Source organism: Dipodomys merriami, unplaced genomic scaffold, assembly GCF_024711535.1.
Source record: "Dipodomys merriami isolate MVZ:Mamm:240054 unplaced genomic scaffold, mDipMer1.0.p SCAF_35, whole genome shotgun sequence".
NCBI classification, from domain to species: domain Eukaryota; kingdom Metazoa; phylum Chordata; class Mammalia; order Rodentia; family Heteromyidae; genus Dipodomys; species Dipodomys merriami.
In genome coordinates, this window is record NW_027205048.1 from 8,116,467 (window position 1) to 8,131,015 (window position 14,549).

The 14,549-nt window shown below is 48.5% G+C and overlaps 1 protein-coding gene across 4 annotated transcripts in view; it reads right to left on the minus strand.

The window, feature by feature from the left end:
- The window catches only part of Gfra1 (GDNF family receptor alpha 1), a 205,478-nt gene extending 192,902 nt beyond the window's left edge, over positions 1–12,576 (minus strand). Inside the window, exons 1-4 of one of the 4 annotated variants that reach the window (XM_069988096.1) lie at positions 12,414–12,576; positions 11,101–11,409; positions 9,925–10,218; positions 8,584–8,667 (exon numbers count right to left, since the gene is read on the minus strand). In XM_069988096.1, the coding sequence (XP_069844197.1) occupies positions 8,584–8,667; positions 9,925–10,218; positions 11,101–11,140 (418 nt within the window). In that variant the 5' untranslated portion in view covers positions 11,141–11,409; positions 12,414–12,576. Of the gene's footprint in view, positions 1–8,583; positions 8,668–9,924; positions 10,219–11,100; positions 11,410–11,760; positions 11,812–12,413 lie in introns of those variants that run through there. The other 3 variants (XM_069988094.1, XM_069988093.1, XM_069988095.1) reach the window with 3 other exon arrangements.
- Between the last annotated feature and the right edge of the window lie 1,973 nt (positions 12,577–14,549).

Below are 14,549 nucleotides of genomic sequence, written 5' to 3' on the forward strand. Positions count from 1 at the left end.
TTTGGGTAAGTGATTAAAAGACTGGCCTATGCTAATGCATGGACACAGTGGACCTTGGGCCAATTTAGTAGGAGTAAATTGCAATTGATTTTGGAAGAAATTGCTACTTCTCTTTCCTCAGCTGTGTCACTCTCTCATACAGCTGCCTTAGTCACAGCCAGACCAACTGAACACATGTCAACGAAGATCTTTGCAAGGCAAAATGCTTGATAACACAGACAGCTAAAGCAGTATAAATACACTCCCTCCCACAAGGAAGGATGTGTGTGTGCGCGCACGCGCGCGGGCACACACACACACACACACACACACACACGTTTCTATAGATGTTTTAAAAGGCTCACATTTAGAAACAATTCTGCCAGGAGGGCTAGATCCTTCTGTGTGTTTTACAAATCCCCTGTGGCTGGAAAGTGATCCTAATCGCTCTGATTTTTACAGTCTACAGTTTGAAGAAAGATCATAAAGAAGCATACCCCTAAAATTTCTCCCCAGGCTCTATAGCCCTACTGTGCAAAGCCTGGGAATGAGGGAAATGGTTAAAAGATCCCCGAGATAAGGAATCATCATACTAAAGGTTAACAATGGCTGCTTTCACCCCTAATTTCTGTTATGGTGATAGACCCTCTTAGAACCTTAATTAGAATGGAAGGAGAGATGAAAGAAATACCCACAGGACATAATAAATTAGCCCTTTATGCAAATTACCCATTCGTTTACATCACTGAGTTGAGTCTCTAAATTACGGAAGTGGTTAGCTGCTTTAACAACAACAACAAAAATCCAGATGAAAGTTTTTTTTATGGTTTTTTTTTAAGTCTGGGGGCTGGGAGAACTTAGAGCAACAAATAATCTCTCTTTTTTTTTCTTGCAGACAACTCTGAAGGGGACAAAAAATAGGAAAAGTATCATTCAGCCATTAGTTCCTGCTGAGAAGTATTCCTAATTAACCCTTGATCAGATACAGTGAGCAGTCACACCTTTACCTGAGCCCCTAATGCGGTGGCTCTCCCTTCACTCAGTGTGAGACAGATGCTGTCTTGTCTGGAAGGGGGCACAGATCTGAGCAGATCAAGGGCAATGAAAGGAGGTGGGGGAAATGCCCAGATACGGAGAGTTCCAAGTAGCAATTTAAAAACAAACACACACCTAATTTTACTTGTCATCACCATCCTAGACAATTTATGTTCCCCTGTACTACAAATTTATGGAACGCTCCATTTTCTTATCAGTACAATATGAGGACTGGACCAGAATGACCTCTAAAAGTCCTACTGCACATATAATCTGGTGATTTTATTTATCCTTATTAAACAAACAGCACTTCTAATAATTTAATTCACTCAAGTATAATTTTATGGCATGCATTTTTGTGTATCAAACTAACTCCTGATTCCTTCTCTTTCTTACTCGTTCCTCTTTCCTTCTTTTCTCCATTTACTGATTATTGTTATTTTATCTTCTACCATTTACTCAAATAACATGTCTTGAATACACTTATACTCAAAGTAAGCCATACACTAGACAAATCATAAGTGTTATTAATAAGAAATATATATATATATATATATATATATATATATATATATATATATATATATATATATATATATATATGCCAAGGTCACCAGTATCCCTGGTCTGAAGAAAAAGATTTTAAAACAAATTAAAAGCAGGATGACCCAGAATAGCAAAAGTGAATATACAGACCCCCTCCAACAAAAAGAGGAGACATTGGCTAAGAGATTATCTTTGCCCACTGTTCCCACATTGTAAAATTAGCACATAATTTGTAGGAAGGACCAATGCCAGCCCAAGGTCACCCTTCCAGTTAGGGACTAAGCTAGAAACAGAACACAGGACTCTGAATGCCTACACTAACCAGTACTCTTTGATTTGATTTGCAATCTTCTCTTGAGAATTTCAGTCCCAGAAATAAAAAGAAACAATAAACTTCAACAACAGAAAAATTAAGAGATGGCAGAGAGATACTTCAGAGGACTAAGGAGATGGAATGGGAACAAGCATATTGGCTATAAATAATTTTGCACCTTGCAACAATCTTCAGTTCAGGCAATTACCTGTCACTCAATAATGTTTTATCTCCCTTTCTCTATAACAGGACGCACAGTAACTCTGTACAAAATATTTGTCTGCACCTTCACAGCCTTCAAGTAGTTAGATACTCGAACTGTCCTATTGCTTTAGACAGGAAATTTTTCAGTTGACATTTACTGAGATAGTAAAGGTTGCCTTCAGGAAGCTGAGAGTGACAAAGAAAGACTAGGTGTCCTCATGTCATCACGCAGGGAATGCCAGAGTATGTGCAGAGCAAGAGCCTGTTTTCGTCAAAGAAGATGTACGTGTGTGCCTGTGTGTACCTATCTCTGTGTGCACACAGATATACATATTCATGTATACAGGGAAAAACCCGGACCAGCCTTCCATCAATGTGGTTGTGCTCCCTTTTCCTTTTTGGCTTGTTCGTCATTTCCTATTGTTGTGCAATGAAATGGGCCGCTGACGTCAGGAGAGGGAGAGAATCAAGCCCCGAAAGTAGCCGCCTGTGAAAGTGAAATGTGAGCGTACTTAGCAGAGCTTCGGAAACGGAAGCCTCTCCCAGGTTTAAGGCCTGCCCTTCTCAGGGAGCAGTAATTCTGCTGCCGTGAGGGGTGCTGGGAAGATTTATGGTGTGAGGTTGGAGAATAGGAATCAGTGAAGCTGAGAAGGGAAGGCTTATCACAAGAATCCTCAAACACAGGAAGAGCTCCTGCCCCAGGTGGGCATCTGCTGCAACAGCTTACCTCAGCCCAAAGAGCTTGAGGACAGAGGCCCCCAAAGGAGCAGCTGGAATGGGAGCCCTTTCTCCAAAGGGTAGGTAAGCCTCAACCAGGGTTATTTAGAGGTAGAACCTCCTCCAGGGCCTTATAAATACTGGACAGATTCTTCTTAGCTTTTGTTTTTTACAGGCAGGGCTCCTACAGGTTTGAGACTGCAACCTTCTTCAATCCGTGATTGAGGGCTGTGTTCTGCTGCAAGGCCTAATACAGTCAGAAGTGAGCCGGCCACTAATAGGCCCTCAGTACTCAAGTGACCAAGGTGTTCTGAGGACCAAGCACATGTCAGGCACTTGGTATGAATTTTACATAAAGCGTCAGTAGTCTACAAAGACCTATGAAGTGAGCATTCTCATCACCCCATTTTACATACGAGGAAGCTGAGGCACACTGAGCTCAAATGACTTGCTAAGAAAAGACGGTGACCTAGCTGGGAGAGGTTGGATTGGGTGAAAGTCAGAGCATATGTTCTTCCTCCAAAGAATGTGCACAGAGTGGCAGCACAAAGCTTCCCATAGCACCATCTAGCTAATCTGACCTGTTGCAGACAACACAGCGTGAATAGTAGCAAGATAGAAGTCACTCAGTGTCTGTGAAGGAGGATGGAGCATCATGGAGGTACCCAGATAAAAATCTCACAATTGAGGAGGTTGGATTGCTCTGCGAAAAAACAGACACAATGGAGCAAAGGCCAAGACCAAATGGAAGTAAGAGACAAGGTGGGTACATTCAGGTAATAGAGAGAAGTACAATTTCAGAGTGCAGGCAATCTCTGCAAGACTTGGTGATGAGCCTGTTCAGGGAGTGAGGCAGCCAGAAAGGAGATAACTCCAGAGTTGATTGCACAGATAATCATACAGCTGACAATGCTATTATATAAGCCAAGAAAAACAGGAAGAGAAACTATAAGGAGAAAAAGGGGGAGAGGGTGAGATCTGTTTTAGATTTGCTGGGGTGGTTGTAACTAAGTAGAGGGCTAGAGTAGGAAGGGAGACTCTGGGAAGTGGTAGAATCTACCACTTCTGGAAGGTTTCAGGAATGGGAGAGGTGTGTCCAGACAGTAATTCTCAGTAAGACCCCAATGGCCTCCAATGTGGAAGTGTTCCTGCGGCTACCCTCAAGGAGTGTGATGCTAGCCAAACCACTTCCCTCTCTGATTTTAGAATCTGGAAACACAGAGATGGACCAGCTCTCTAACATTCAGTCACCCATGGCTGATGGGTTATCGGCTCTGGATAACCAGGAAGAATGCTTGTGGCTGAGCAGTATGCAGCATGACAAGCCAGTCCCTGACTTTCCAATAGGAAAGACAGACCCATAAATAAGCATTCCCCATGTGGAGTGATTAACAGCTACCATAAAAGCAAAGAGTACAAGGCAGCAGGAGGGAGTTCTGAGAGGAAGTGGTGGGCTGGGGGAATTCCAGCAAGCCCCTCAGAGATGAAATCTTATCTTGGTCTTGAAGAAGAGAAACTTTCCAAGCAAAGACAAGGCCAAGCACAAAGGTCTGAGAAAGTGATTTCACTTAGAATACCTGGGAAATGGTATTGACCCCAGAGCTCCAGGAAAGCTTAAAATAAGGCCAGAAGAATGAAGCTAGCCAAGCCTTTCTCAGCCTGCTAAGGAGTGGCCATAGGCTAAAGCTGATAAACAGGATGTTAGTATGGTTCTTGAACATAGAGCAAACACATTTAGAAAGCTGTTTTCAAGAGCTAGGTGAGAAGGGAAGGCCTTTCACATGTCCAGTGGGTGTTTTGTCCTACTTTTTCTTTCTGATTTTGAGGACCTCATTTTTTGTTTTGTTTTTAAATAGTGACATAAAAATGCTAAGCATGGCTGATGATGCACAGCCTTATTCAGACACAAGGGAGTTTCGGTACATCTTATTCTCAGAGTAAATCACTTCCAATCACTACAGCATCAATTTCAAGATCCTACAGCTCTGGAGACAGGAGTCAGTCTCAGACCTTGCTAGAACTTGGTAGGGGTATGATGATACAGTCAAAAAGGTGAGAGGTTGCCTTCCACCAAATCACACTGAAGGTATTTCAATTCCTTCTTTTGGGTAAGGGAACTGGGGACTGAACTCAGCATTGTGTATTTATTAGGCAAGTGCTTACCACTTAAGCCTCAACCGCTAGTGCTTTTGCTTCATGAGTTTGTCTTTTAGGAAAGACCTCACACTTCTGCCTAAGCAGCCACGACATCTGTCCTTCCCATCCAGCCCAGACTATTCCAATCCTAAGGTTCTTTCCCTTCTTTCTCTATACTTGACTCCTGTATGTGATACAATTATCTTTGAGTCTTAGGGCAGAAACCCTGGCATCCCTTGACTCTTTATAAAATCCAATATCCCAGTCAATGTTTTGAAACCTTGGAGGTTCTTTTTCTCTTGCTGCTCAAGAAGAGCTTATCTCCTCCCTCAGATCCTCCACCCTCGGATTTTTCTTGGTGTCCATTCGACTTTCAAACTTTCTTGCTGCTTTGTTCTTTCCCCCTTCTGGAGAATCAAAACAAAATTGCCCACAGGCTCATCACCCTTTTCAAATCACTATTTACTTCCTGCTGTTGTTTGAACTTTTGTGAAGAAACAGGGAGGCAAGGCAGAGGTTAAAGGGCAGAGGGCTGTGGCCAGGAGAGAGGCAGATGTTAAACTGAACATTGCAACTTCGGTTTCTGAGCCTCCAGCACCCACACAAGTTCTTCCCTGTTGGCTCCCAAGGGATTTTGAAGCATTTCTCCCTCCACCCCAACATCCTCTCCTCCTGGCTCTCCTTTTCCTTTGTGAATTTCATGTTCCAGAGCCCAGATAACCAAACTGGCAACCACTTGCAGTAAACATACAAGTCCTTTAGCATGCCTTTAGTGGTGAAAGATTTGCTTACTAAATTTCCACCAGAAATAGACCCCAACAACCACCTAAAAGTCTTACCTGACAAGCCTGCAGGAGTTTTGTTCTCTTGCTTCAGAGGAGTTTTTAGATTCTACATTACTTTTTGCTATTTTTATTCCTTTCTTTGTTTCCACCAGGTCGCTGATAATACTTCACATGGCTTTAATCAGGTTAGCAAGTAAATAATGTCTAACATGACTGTGGGTTTGATGAATACAAAGAAAGAGGAAATACAAGAAAGTCAAACATGTCTCCTTCAGTGGGGTGATTCTGCTCATACTATAATGCATATGGATAAACACACTCTTCACATTAGGCAGAGACATCCTAATATGGAAACTCGGAGAACTACCACATCCGTAAAAGGCAAAGTCCCTGTTGTCCTGGTTTTCTTAGATTTCCAAGACAGAAGAGATGTTCTAGAAAAACATTTATCATCCTGTTTCTCAATTCTACAAAGACCAAACTGACTAATATACATTATTCAATGACTTAAAAATCTCTCAAGACTCCATTTGGCTTTCCTATACCCACTTAAGGAACAGTCACTGTCAGAGGTCAAAGCTTATTAGTGCTGAAACCTAAAGTCAATACCCTTGAGATGTAAAATAAAGCTCCAGACAAAGCCTTCCTGGCTCTGCTTAATTCATGATGAATTTTCTGGTTCTCAATAAGACAGATCTTACAAACTCAGGCTCACATTTGCTGTAAAAAGATACCTGGCTAAAAGAGAGATCCAATAAATGAATGAGTGAAACTTGGCTACAACAGAAAAATTTTTCCAACACTTATAAAAATATTCAGGTAAGCAAATGATACCCACTGACCCTGCCACTTCAAGTGTAGAAATGAATGCAAGGATTGGAAAAGTGACTCAAGAGCAAAAAGAGAGAGTTTAGAGGTGACCTCAATCCTTCCATCAGAATCATGGTCTGTTAGGACTGGTGAATATTTACTCCAATTGCCTCATTATACCAAGGAGAAATGAGAGATTCACAGAGGGAAAAAAATGAGTCTGTAAAAAGGCCCGAGATCTGAAATTAAAACCCAAATGACCTTCTTTCTTTTCTGGACAGGTTCCTACCTGTCCAGTCATCAATACTGGCTAGAAGCAGCATTCCTAAGAGGAGCAGTAGGCAAGAGGCTCTGTCTCTCAAAAGCACAGGACAGCCAGGTTCATCCTGGTGCTACACCGTCCACACACTAACCTAGTTCTACCATATCTATTCATACAAGAGCTCAGATGGTACATACACTTGTCTGTACATCATTTTCACAGCTTAAGCCACTGTCCTAGCTGAACCATCAAGACAAGACAAGATGTATCAGTAGGGCAATGAAGTAGAACTTACTCAGTATAAAATAACACTAAACATGTAGCCTTATGTCTTATCCCCAACACAAACACACACACACACACACACACACACACACAATTTTCCTCTAAACCAAAGATCAAAATCATGTAGAATAGAGGGTCTCAAGTGGTCTGCACTGTTAGTGCTGTCAGTTTGAGGAATATACTCTTTCAGGTAGCGAGGGGTAGATGTTAAAAAGAAAATCTTGGAATCTAACAAATCTTGGATTCAAGACTGGTTGTACTACTTAGGAGCTTTTGGCTAGTTTCCAATCTTCACTATGCCTCAGTCTCCTCATCTCTAAAATGGAAATGATAACACCTAAGAAGTACTTGATGATGAATTACACAAGTTAATAATGTGAAGCTCTTAGTACAAGGCCTAGAATATAATGAAGGCTTAATAAATGTCAGTGGCTGGCAACCTCTCACTCACAAGGGCAGAGATGATGCCTGGCTTACTGCCAAAACTGCAATAGCTGAACCACAGTAAGCACTTGGCCTACTATGTATTTGGCCAATGAATAGATGTATGTGTAATACATCCACACCTAACATCAATATTTGCATACTAGGTTTTATGATTTTCACCAGGAAAAGCTTTTGGAATACTAGGACCTTCTCATTGGTAACAGACCATAATCTCAGAGATTCCAATTCAATGCTAACCGCCCTGTTTTACCACTAAGAAACATGTCATTAGTAGTGACTGTATACACTTGAGAAAGCATCTTAACTGTAAATAAGCAAAGACATCAGTCTGGAATCTGTATGTCATTAAGAGGAATTACTACTTTTCTCATTATTTACAGGCTGAGTGAATGCAGATATTATGAAAAAAAAACTTAATTCTAAACTGCCAAGCCAAATGCAGAATTGCAAAGAAAGACAACCTCAGACATAGGAAGCAAGGCGGCATTTTAAAGGGGTCAGTGGGGCAGTATCATATCCTCTCTGAAATGCAGTTGCTCAGGAACAATTAGAAACAGGAGACTGACTAACAAATGGTACAGCTTAAGTTGTTTAAAAAAATCAAAGGCAGACAGATGAGTCTATCCAAAATTCTTCAGCAACTTAGGCTTCTGTTCAGCATCTTCTAAAGAAAGTGGCATCAATGGAACAAATGCCATTCAGTGGTGAGCCACTGTGTTAAGGTATGCAGCAACAAGAATACCATTGCCACCTACAGACAGAAGTGGCATTCCCTTTGCCAGAAGTCGACCAATCATATTTTAATGTGGAAAAAGAACGCAGCCAAGTCATCTCCCTCCAACCTCTTTCAAGCCATCACACCACATTACTTCATTTAGCATTACTTTAAGTCAGACAATCATTGCTAGGCATTCTTCTTCTTCATTATCCTCATCCTATTTCGATTTTCCTGGAAACAATGTGCCATTCAGGTATCTACTTATTATACACTATTTGAAAGAGAATGCAAGCCAACAGATTTCAAGCCGACAAAGGCATCAGAATGGAAGTATAAATCTGCTTACCTGATATGAATGGGACCACCCGGAATATATCAGACAATCTGCTGTTAACTGGCTCATATGGGGAATCTTCAAGTAAATCATTTCCTAGAAACAGAAAGATGGGGCTCAGACCTGAAAAACATATATTTGCAGCAGTGTTTCACTGCTCAGTCTGAATTCTAAGTATGTTATGATTGTGTAACAAAAAGATGCTAAAACTTTCAAAGATTTCCAATGCATGTATTTGGCTATGGTTATTTCTTTTTATTCCTCTGCCTTTGTTGTCCCGTTCTCCCCAGAGGGCCATGAAAATATTGGAGCACAATCCAGCCTGGTCTTGGCCAGAAAACTCCCCCACTCTGCAAAGGAATGAAATCTGAGAAGAAAGAGCCTGTGACGTCAAAAACCTTGCTGGCCTCCAGGAGCCAATGGAAGGAAGGTGACCCGGAGGAGGCACCCATGACTGTTTGCTCCCAAACCATGGCATGTGGTCAGAAATGAGGTGCTCTGGCTATTCAAGAGTCCATCTCAGAAACAGGTTTTCATTTATAGATTTCTGGAGGAGGTGGCAGCTGACATGTCAAATCTGCATATTGCAAAGTTTCAGCGTGAGCCTCAGTGGAAAATGAGTAGCATGGGATGTTTGTGCACGGTTTACAAACTCCTGCCACGTCTGACAGGTAAGTTCACATCTATATATCTACACACATACACACACAAATATGTATGTATCTCCCATTGGACTAGAGGGTTGTGACAAGTGGATCTTTCTTTCCCTGAGCTACTTCTGTGTTAACCAAGGTTGAACCACAACAGCTGGTTCAAGACACAGCTAATCTCAGATGACAAATGGTCTGTCACGCATGTGCCTCTGATAAAGTTTGAGAGGGTGTAAAAAAAGAAAATGGATTTTACTAGACCTTTTATACTTCTTAATCTCAGGTCAGATAGATGACCAGGGAGGAGAAGAGGAAAAACTCTAGGGAAGATGCTAGACAAGGGAAATCTCTGGCTGGCTCTCCTTGGGGAAAGGCAGAGGGTTCCTTGGGTGACTCTTAGTGGATTCTCACTCTGATATTCTGACTGTGTTTCAGAAGGGTCCAGCGGGGTCCTGGGGGCAGGAGGGGGGCTGCGCCCACCCCCTCATGGGTTTTCCAACAACCAGACCCACCGAGACGGCTGAGCCTCAGCAGCCAACGCCAGCTGCTGCTGTCCCCAGGGGCCAATGAAAGGCCCTCCTGCCGCAGCTGGGGGAGAAGGGAGTGGAAGATGATCTCAACCCCGCCCGCCAGGGCCCCGAGGGGCCCCGCCAGCGTCTGGAGCTGGATGGCGCGGGGTGGGGGGTACGAGTGGGAGGCGTACCCTGCAGGCTCTGGTACATGCTCCAGTAGATGCGCAGACAGTTCTTCTCCTTCTTCATGCCTCGCTTGCACCGACAGTTGTAGAGCGACTTCTGCTTCAGGGCCTCCATGGCGCTGCGGCACTCATCCTTGGCTTCGAGGCCGGACGCCAGGCTGAAGTTGGTCTCCTTGCCCGCCACGCACTGCCTCAGCGTGCGGTACTTGGTGCTGCAGCTCTGCTCCTTCAGGCACTGATCGCTGGCTTTCACGCAGTCCAGGCGGTCCCCGCCGCTCACCTCGGCCGACAGGAGCAGATCTGCCGGGTGGGAAAGAGCCAACCTGAGTACGGTCCTAGATCCTACCGGTACCGGACTCCAGGTCCTGCGGAGCGGAGCGGGGCGCCGGGCCGGTGCCCCAGGAATGGTGATTGGAGTTGCCTTCTGGGGCGCCCTGGGCAGGTTGCAAGCTAGGGAAGTCCATTTTCCCGCCCCTAGCGCTCCCCCCCCCCCGCCCCGCCTCCCTGTCCCGCGAAGGAAGGTGGCGAGGGATTTGCCCAGGAGCCTCCGCGGCTCCAAGCATCGCCCCCAGCCTCGGTTCTCAGGCGGCTGCCCCGCCTCCCCGGACGCCCCCTCTCCCCACCCCTCTCCCAATCGCAACCATCCACTTGCCGGGCCTGGCCGGGCCTGGCGGCGGCGGGGCTCTGGATGGCGAAGCCCCTGGGGCGGCCACTGGGAGCCGGGCCCCGCGGTGGGCGAGAGGCGGGCGAGCGGTGCCCAGCGGGAAGCTCCAAGATCATACTGAGAGGAAAAGTTTGGGGTTCCAAGTTGGACCTCCCTTGCCCAGCGTTCGCGCACACGATCCCCGGCCCCGGGGCGCTTTCCACGAACGCCTTGGGACTGGCTCAGGGCTCGGTCCGCGCCCCCCGCCCCCCACTTCCCGCCTAGCCAGGCTGGGCTGGTTGAAAACCACAGCCAAATGAAAAGCTGGCCGAAAATGCTTGCCCGCTCTGCGGGGCCACCACTTCTGAAATCCACAGATTCCTGATTCCCCTTTCCCCCAAAAAACACCACCCCGAAACTTCTTCCTCCGACCTCCACCGCACCCGCGCAGCGATTTCGGGGGGGGGGGGGACGGCCGCAAGTGGCCCACAGAAAGAAAGCCTTCGTGGCTAGGAACGCTGCCAGCGGCCTCGACTTACCCAAAAGCGGGAGCGCGAAGTACAGGGTCGCCAGGAACATGGTGCCGGCGCGCAGCTGGTCCCGCGCCTCCCCCCAAAAAAATAAAATCCTGGTCTCGCCGAGGGGGGGCTCAGCATGCAGCGATCCCCGGACGGCTGCGCTCCTCTGCTCGCCCAAAGTTCAGCTCCATCCAGCGCGAGAGGAAACTCCGATCTGTCAGCCGCCGCCGCCACCACCGGCGACTCAGCTCCCGGCGGGCGTGCGGGGTGCGGGAGAGGGGTGCGGAGGGGGGTGCGGTCCCGCTTTGAGGGGTTCAGGTCCGACCCAACCTGGAAGGCAGAGCGCACTTTGAAATGAGAGCCCGGAGTGCTGAAGCCGCCCCTCCCGGCCCTCTCCCCTCCCCCGCCCCCGGCGGGGGGGGACTTGGGAGCGCCGGGGAGGGACCCAGGGACCCACCCCCCCACACTCGGGCCCCACCCCCCCCTCGGGTCGGGCCGCGTGGGGGTGGGGGGCGGTGCGTGTGCTTAGATTCCCAGGGCTAGGGAGGCGCGGGGAACTGGAGGTTTGAGGCTGGAGAGGTCGGACGCGGAACACCCCCTCCCCCCAAAAAAAGTCCAAAGGGGCGTCCATCGGTGCAATCCAAGAGGCTGAACGCAAGCAAATAAATGAATAAACGTTACTTCGCGAGCGCAGGGCGCAGAGCCGGCGGATGCCCAGGGTCCGAGCCCTCGGTGGCGGCTGTACCAGCCCCGGAGCCAGCCCCTGCGCGGAAAGACGGTCGCCCCCCCCCTTTCTCCCGGGAAGTTGGCCGCCCCCTCCTCGCGCCCCGCGGCTCGCACGCGCGCTCGTCCGCCAGCCCTCTGCATCCAAAGCACCAATCGCTAGCCCTCGCCGCCGCACCCCTTCCTACCTCTCCTCCCCCCCACTCCCGGGCTCGCCTCTTGCCCCAGGCAGCCGGGCAAGAGGAAGCCAACATCCCCCGGGCTGAAGCAGAATCCCAGATTCTGCCCCCTACCCCAGCCCTACCCGCCGCGCGCGCTTCGATCCCCTCCAGGGCGTCAGCACCGCTGCCACTCGCCGGGCGAGCGCCCGGGACCCGGGCGCGGCCACACCGCCGCCCGCCCCGGGAGCCAGCGTGCTGCGCCGCAGCCGCCCGCGCTGCCCGGCCAGGGGCCACCTCCGCGCCACAGTGCCGCCCCTCCACGACCCCAAAGTTGGCCGGCGTCGGCAAGATGGAAAGGGGGGGGTGTGGAGCGTTTGAGGGGGGAGAGCGATGATCGATGGGTTCCCGAATAGAAACAGGAAAAGAAATTCAAAAAAACGCAAAACTCACATTGCTACCAACCTGGTCTCAACTGACCACCACGTCCAGCTGCGGTGAGGAGACTATTTATTTGTTTATTTATTCATTCTTTGGGGACGTTGTCTCCGCCCCCTCTTTCCTTAACGGGCTCACTTGCTCTGAGCTAAGGGGCGGTGGGGGGGGGGGGAGGGAGAAAAAGGATGCGGTAATCTTTAGAGAGCAGAGTTCAGTGGTTATTGCCAGGGGCAGAGGACAGCCTGGCCAGAGGACCCTCGGCCTGATCTTGCCCCGCAGGGCACTGCCCGCCAGCTCCTGAGCTCACACACCCGGCAGCCGCAGATCACACTCGACACTCTCTGGTCGCGCAGGGACCGGGGCTGATTCGCACACAGGAGCGCGCATAGGACACGCAGCGCTATGCAGCCAGCTGTGGGCGCTGCCAGACAGTCTCTCTCTCTCTCTCTCTCTCTCTCTCTCTCTCTCTCTCTCTCTCTCTCTCTCTCTCTCTCTCTCTCTCTCTCTCTCTCTCTCTTTCGTGTGTGTCTCTCGCGCACACACACGCACGCACACACACACAAGGCACAATGCACAAGGGTTCTTCTCACTGCAATCCAACCAAACCCTTCTTCTGAACACAAAGTTTCTCCCCGCCCACTCCCCCAGTCTCTTGCGAGGGTGACTCAAGACTTGGCCCGTTAGAGACACACTCAGACCCGAGCCCCTGACGCGGCGATCGCCGTGGGATGGCACGCCACCGCACGCGTTCGTCTCCCCCAGCGCTCACACATTCGCACGGACACGCGCGCACACCTCATCTCTGCCTCTGTCCTTCCTCCAACTTGGACAATGACACAAAACGTAGCCTCCAGCCCCTCCCCGCCCCCCCGCATTTAAGTCCAGTCAGATCTAGCTTTGGGGAAAAAAATATAAGGTGACCTTCATCTTGGCTGTTCCAAAAGTAAATTTACAAACAGAATAAAAAGGGGGCGAACGCATACAAAGCCCTGCGGCTCCAACCTCCAGAGCCGGCCTTGCCCCGCCGTGCGGCTCGGCTCCTGCTCCCGGTGTGAGCGCGCGTTCCCCTTCCCGCAAGCCAAGGGGGGGGGATGCCCCAAAGTCTAACCCTGGATCCTGAGATCCCGTCTAGAGGACAGTCCCCCGCGGGTGGGTGGCCGTGCGGCCGCTCAAGACTTGTGCTGGAGATCTTTGTGGACGACCAAGTTTATTTCTCTGCGAAACCGCATTTGAATGGAGGCTCCGCGAGCCCCAGCTGTCAACTCCATAAACCCATCACGCCAGACAATGAGCGGCTGGCCCGCCGAGGACCGAGAGAAGAGACACTGATTTTTTAAGACAAGAGAGGGTTAATGCAAAAGGGCACCGGGCTTTGGTAGAAGTTGGGGGCCGGGTGTGAGGGCGGGGAGAAGAGGAAGAGGGATGGGTAGTTCTCCATTCAACCACACATCAGCCAGACGCGCCCTTCAGCTGCTGGCTGCTAGCCTGTGCGCTGTGCATTGTTCCCAGTGCCCAGAGCAGGTCGTCTCCCAGCGCGTCCCCAAACCCTGGGGAACAACCGACCAATCCAAGTTCCTTCTTTGCTGTGCACGTGTCCTCCGGGACAGGTAGGGAGAGAGTGGTGTCTCCGGGAACCCCTCCCCAGCAGACACTGTACACAGATTTCTAGTGCTGGGTATCAGTTTACACTCGGTGGTTGAGTAAACAAAGCAAACATATGCCACGTTCTGGCGACAGATGGTTCAAAACCAAGGGCTACTTAAGTTCCCTCTTTCTCTGTTACAGGCGGGACTAAGCAGACATGTAATTAAATCTTCCAATCAGTTTCTTTGTCTTAACTACGTTTATTCTCGTCTTTAGACACACAAACCACAAAAATCCTGGGGAGAAGGGTTTGGTGATAGGCTGAAAGGGAAATAAAGAGTTTATCTGTAGCACTCAGATGTAAATCTCTCTTTTGTTGTTCCATTTCACGAGTGGAAGCAAATTTCTTTGGAAAGGCAATAATCAGAATTCTAATTTTCTTTTTTTCCACATTTTTTATTGTCAAGGTGATGTACAGAAGGGTTACAGTTACATAAGTCAGGTATTAAGTACGTTTCTTGTCAAACTTGTTACCTCTTCCCTCATTTTTCTCCTACTTTCCCTCCC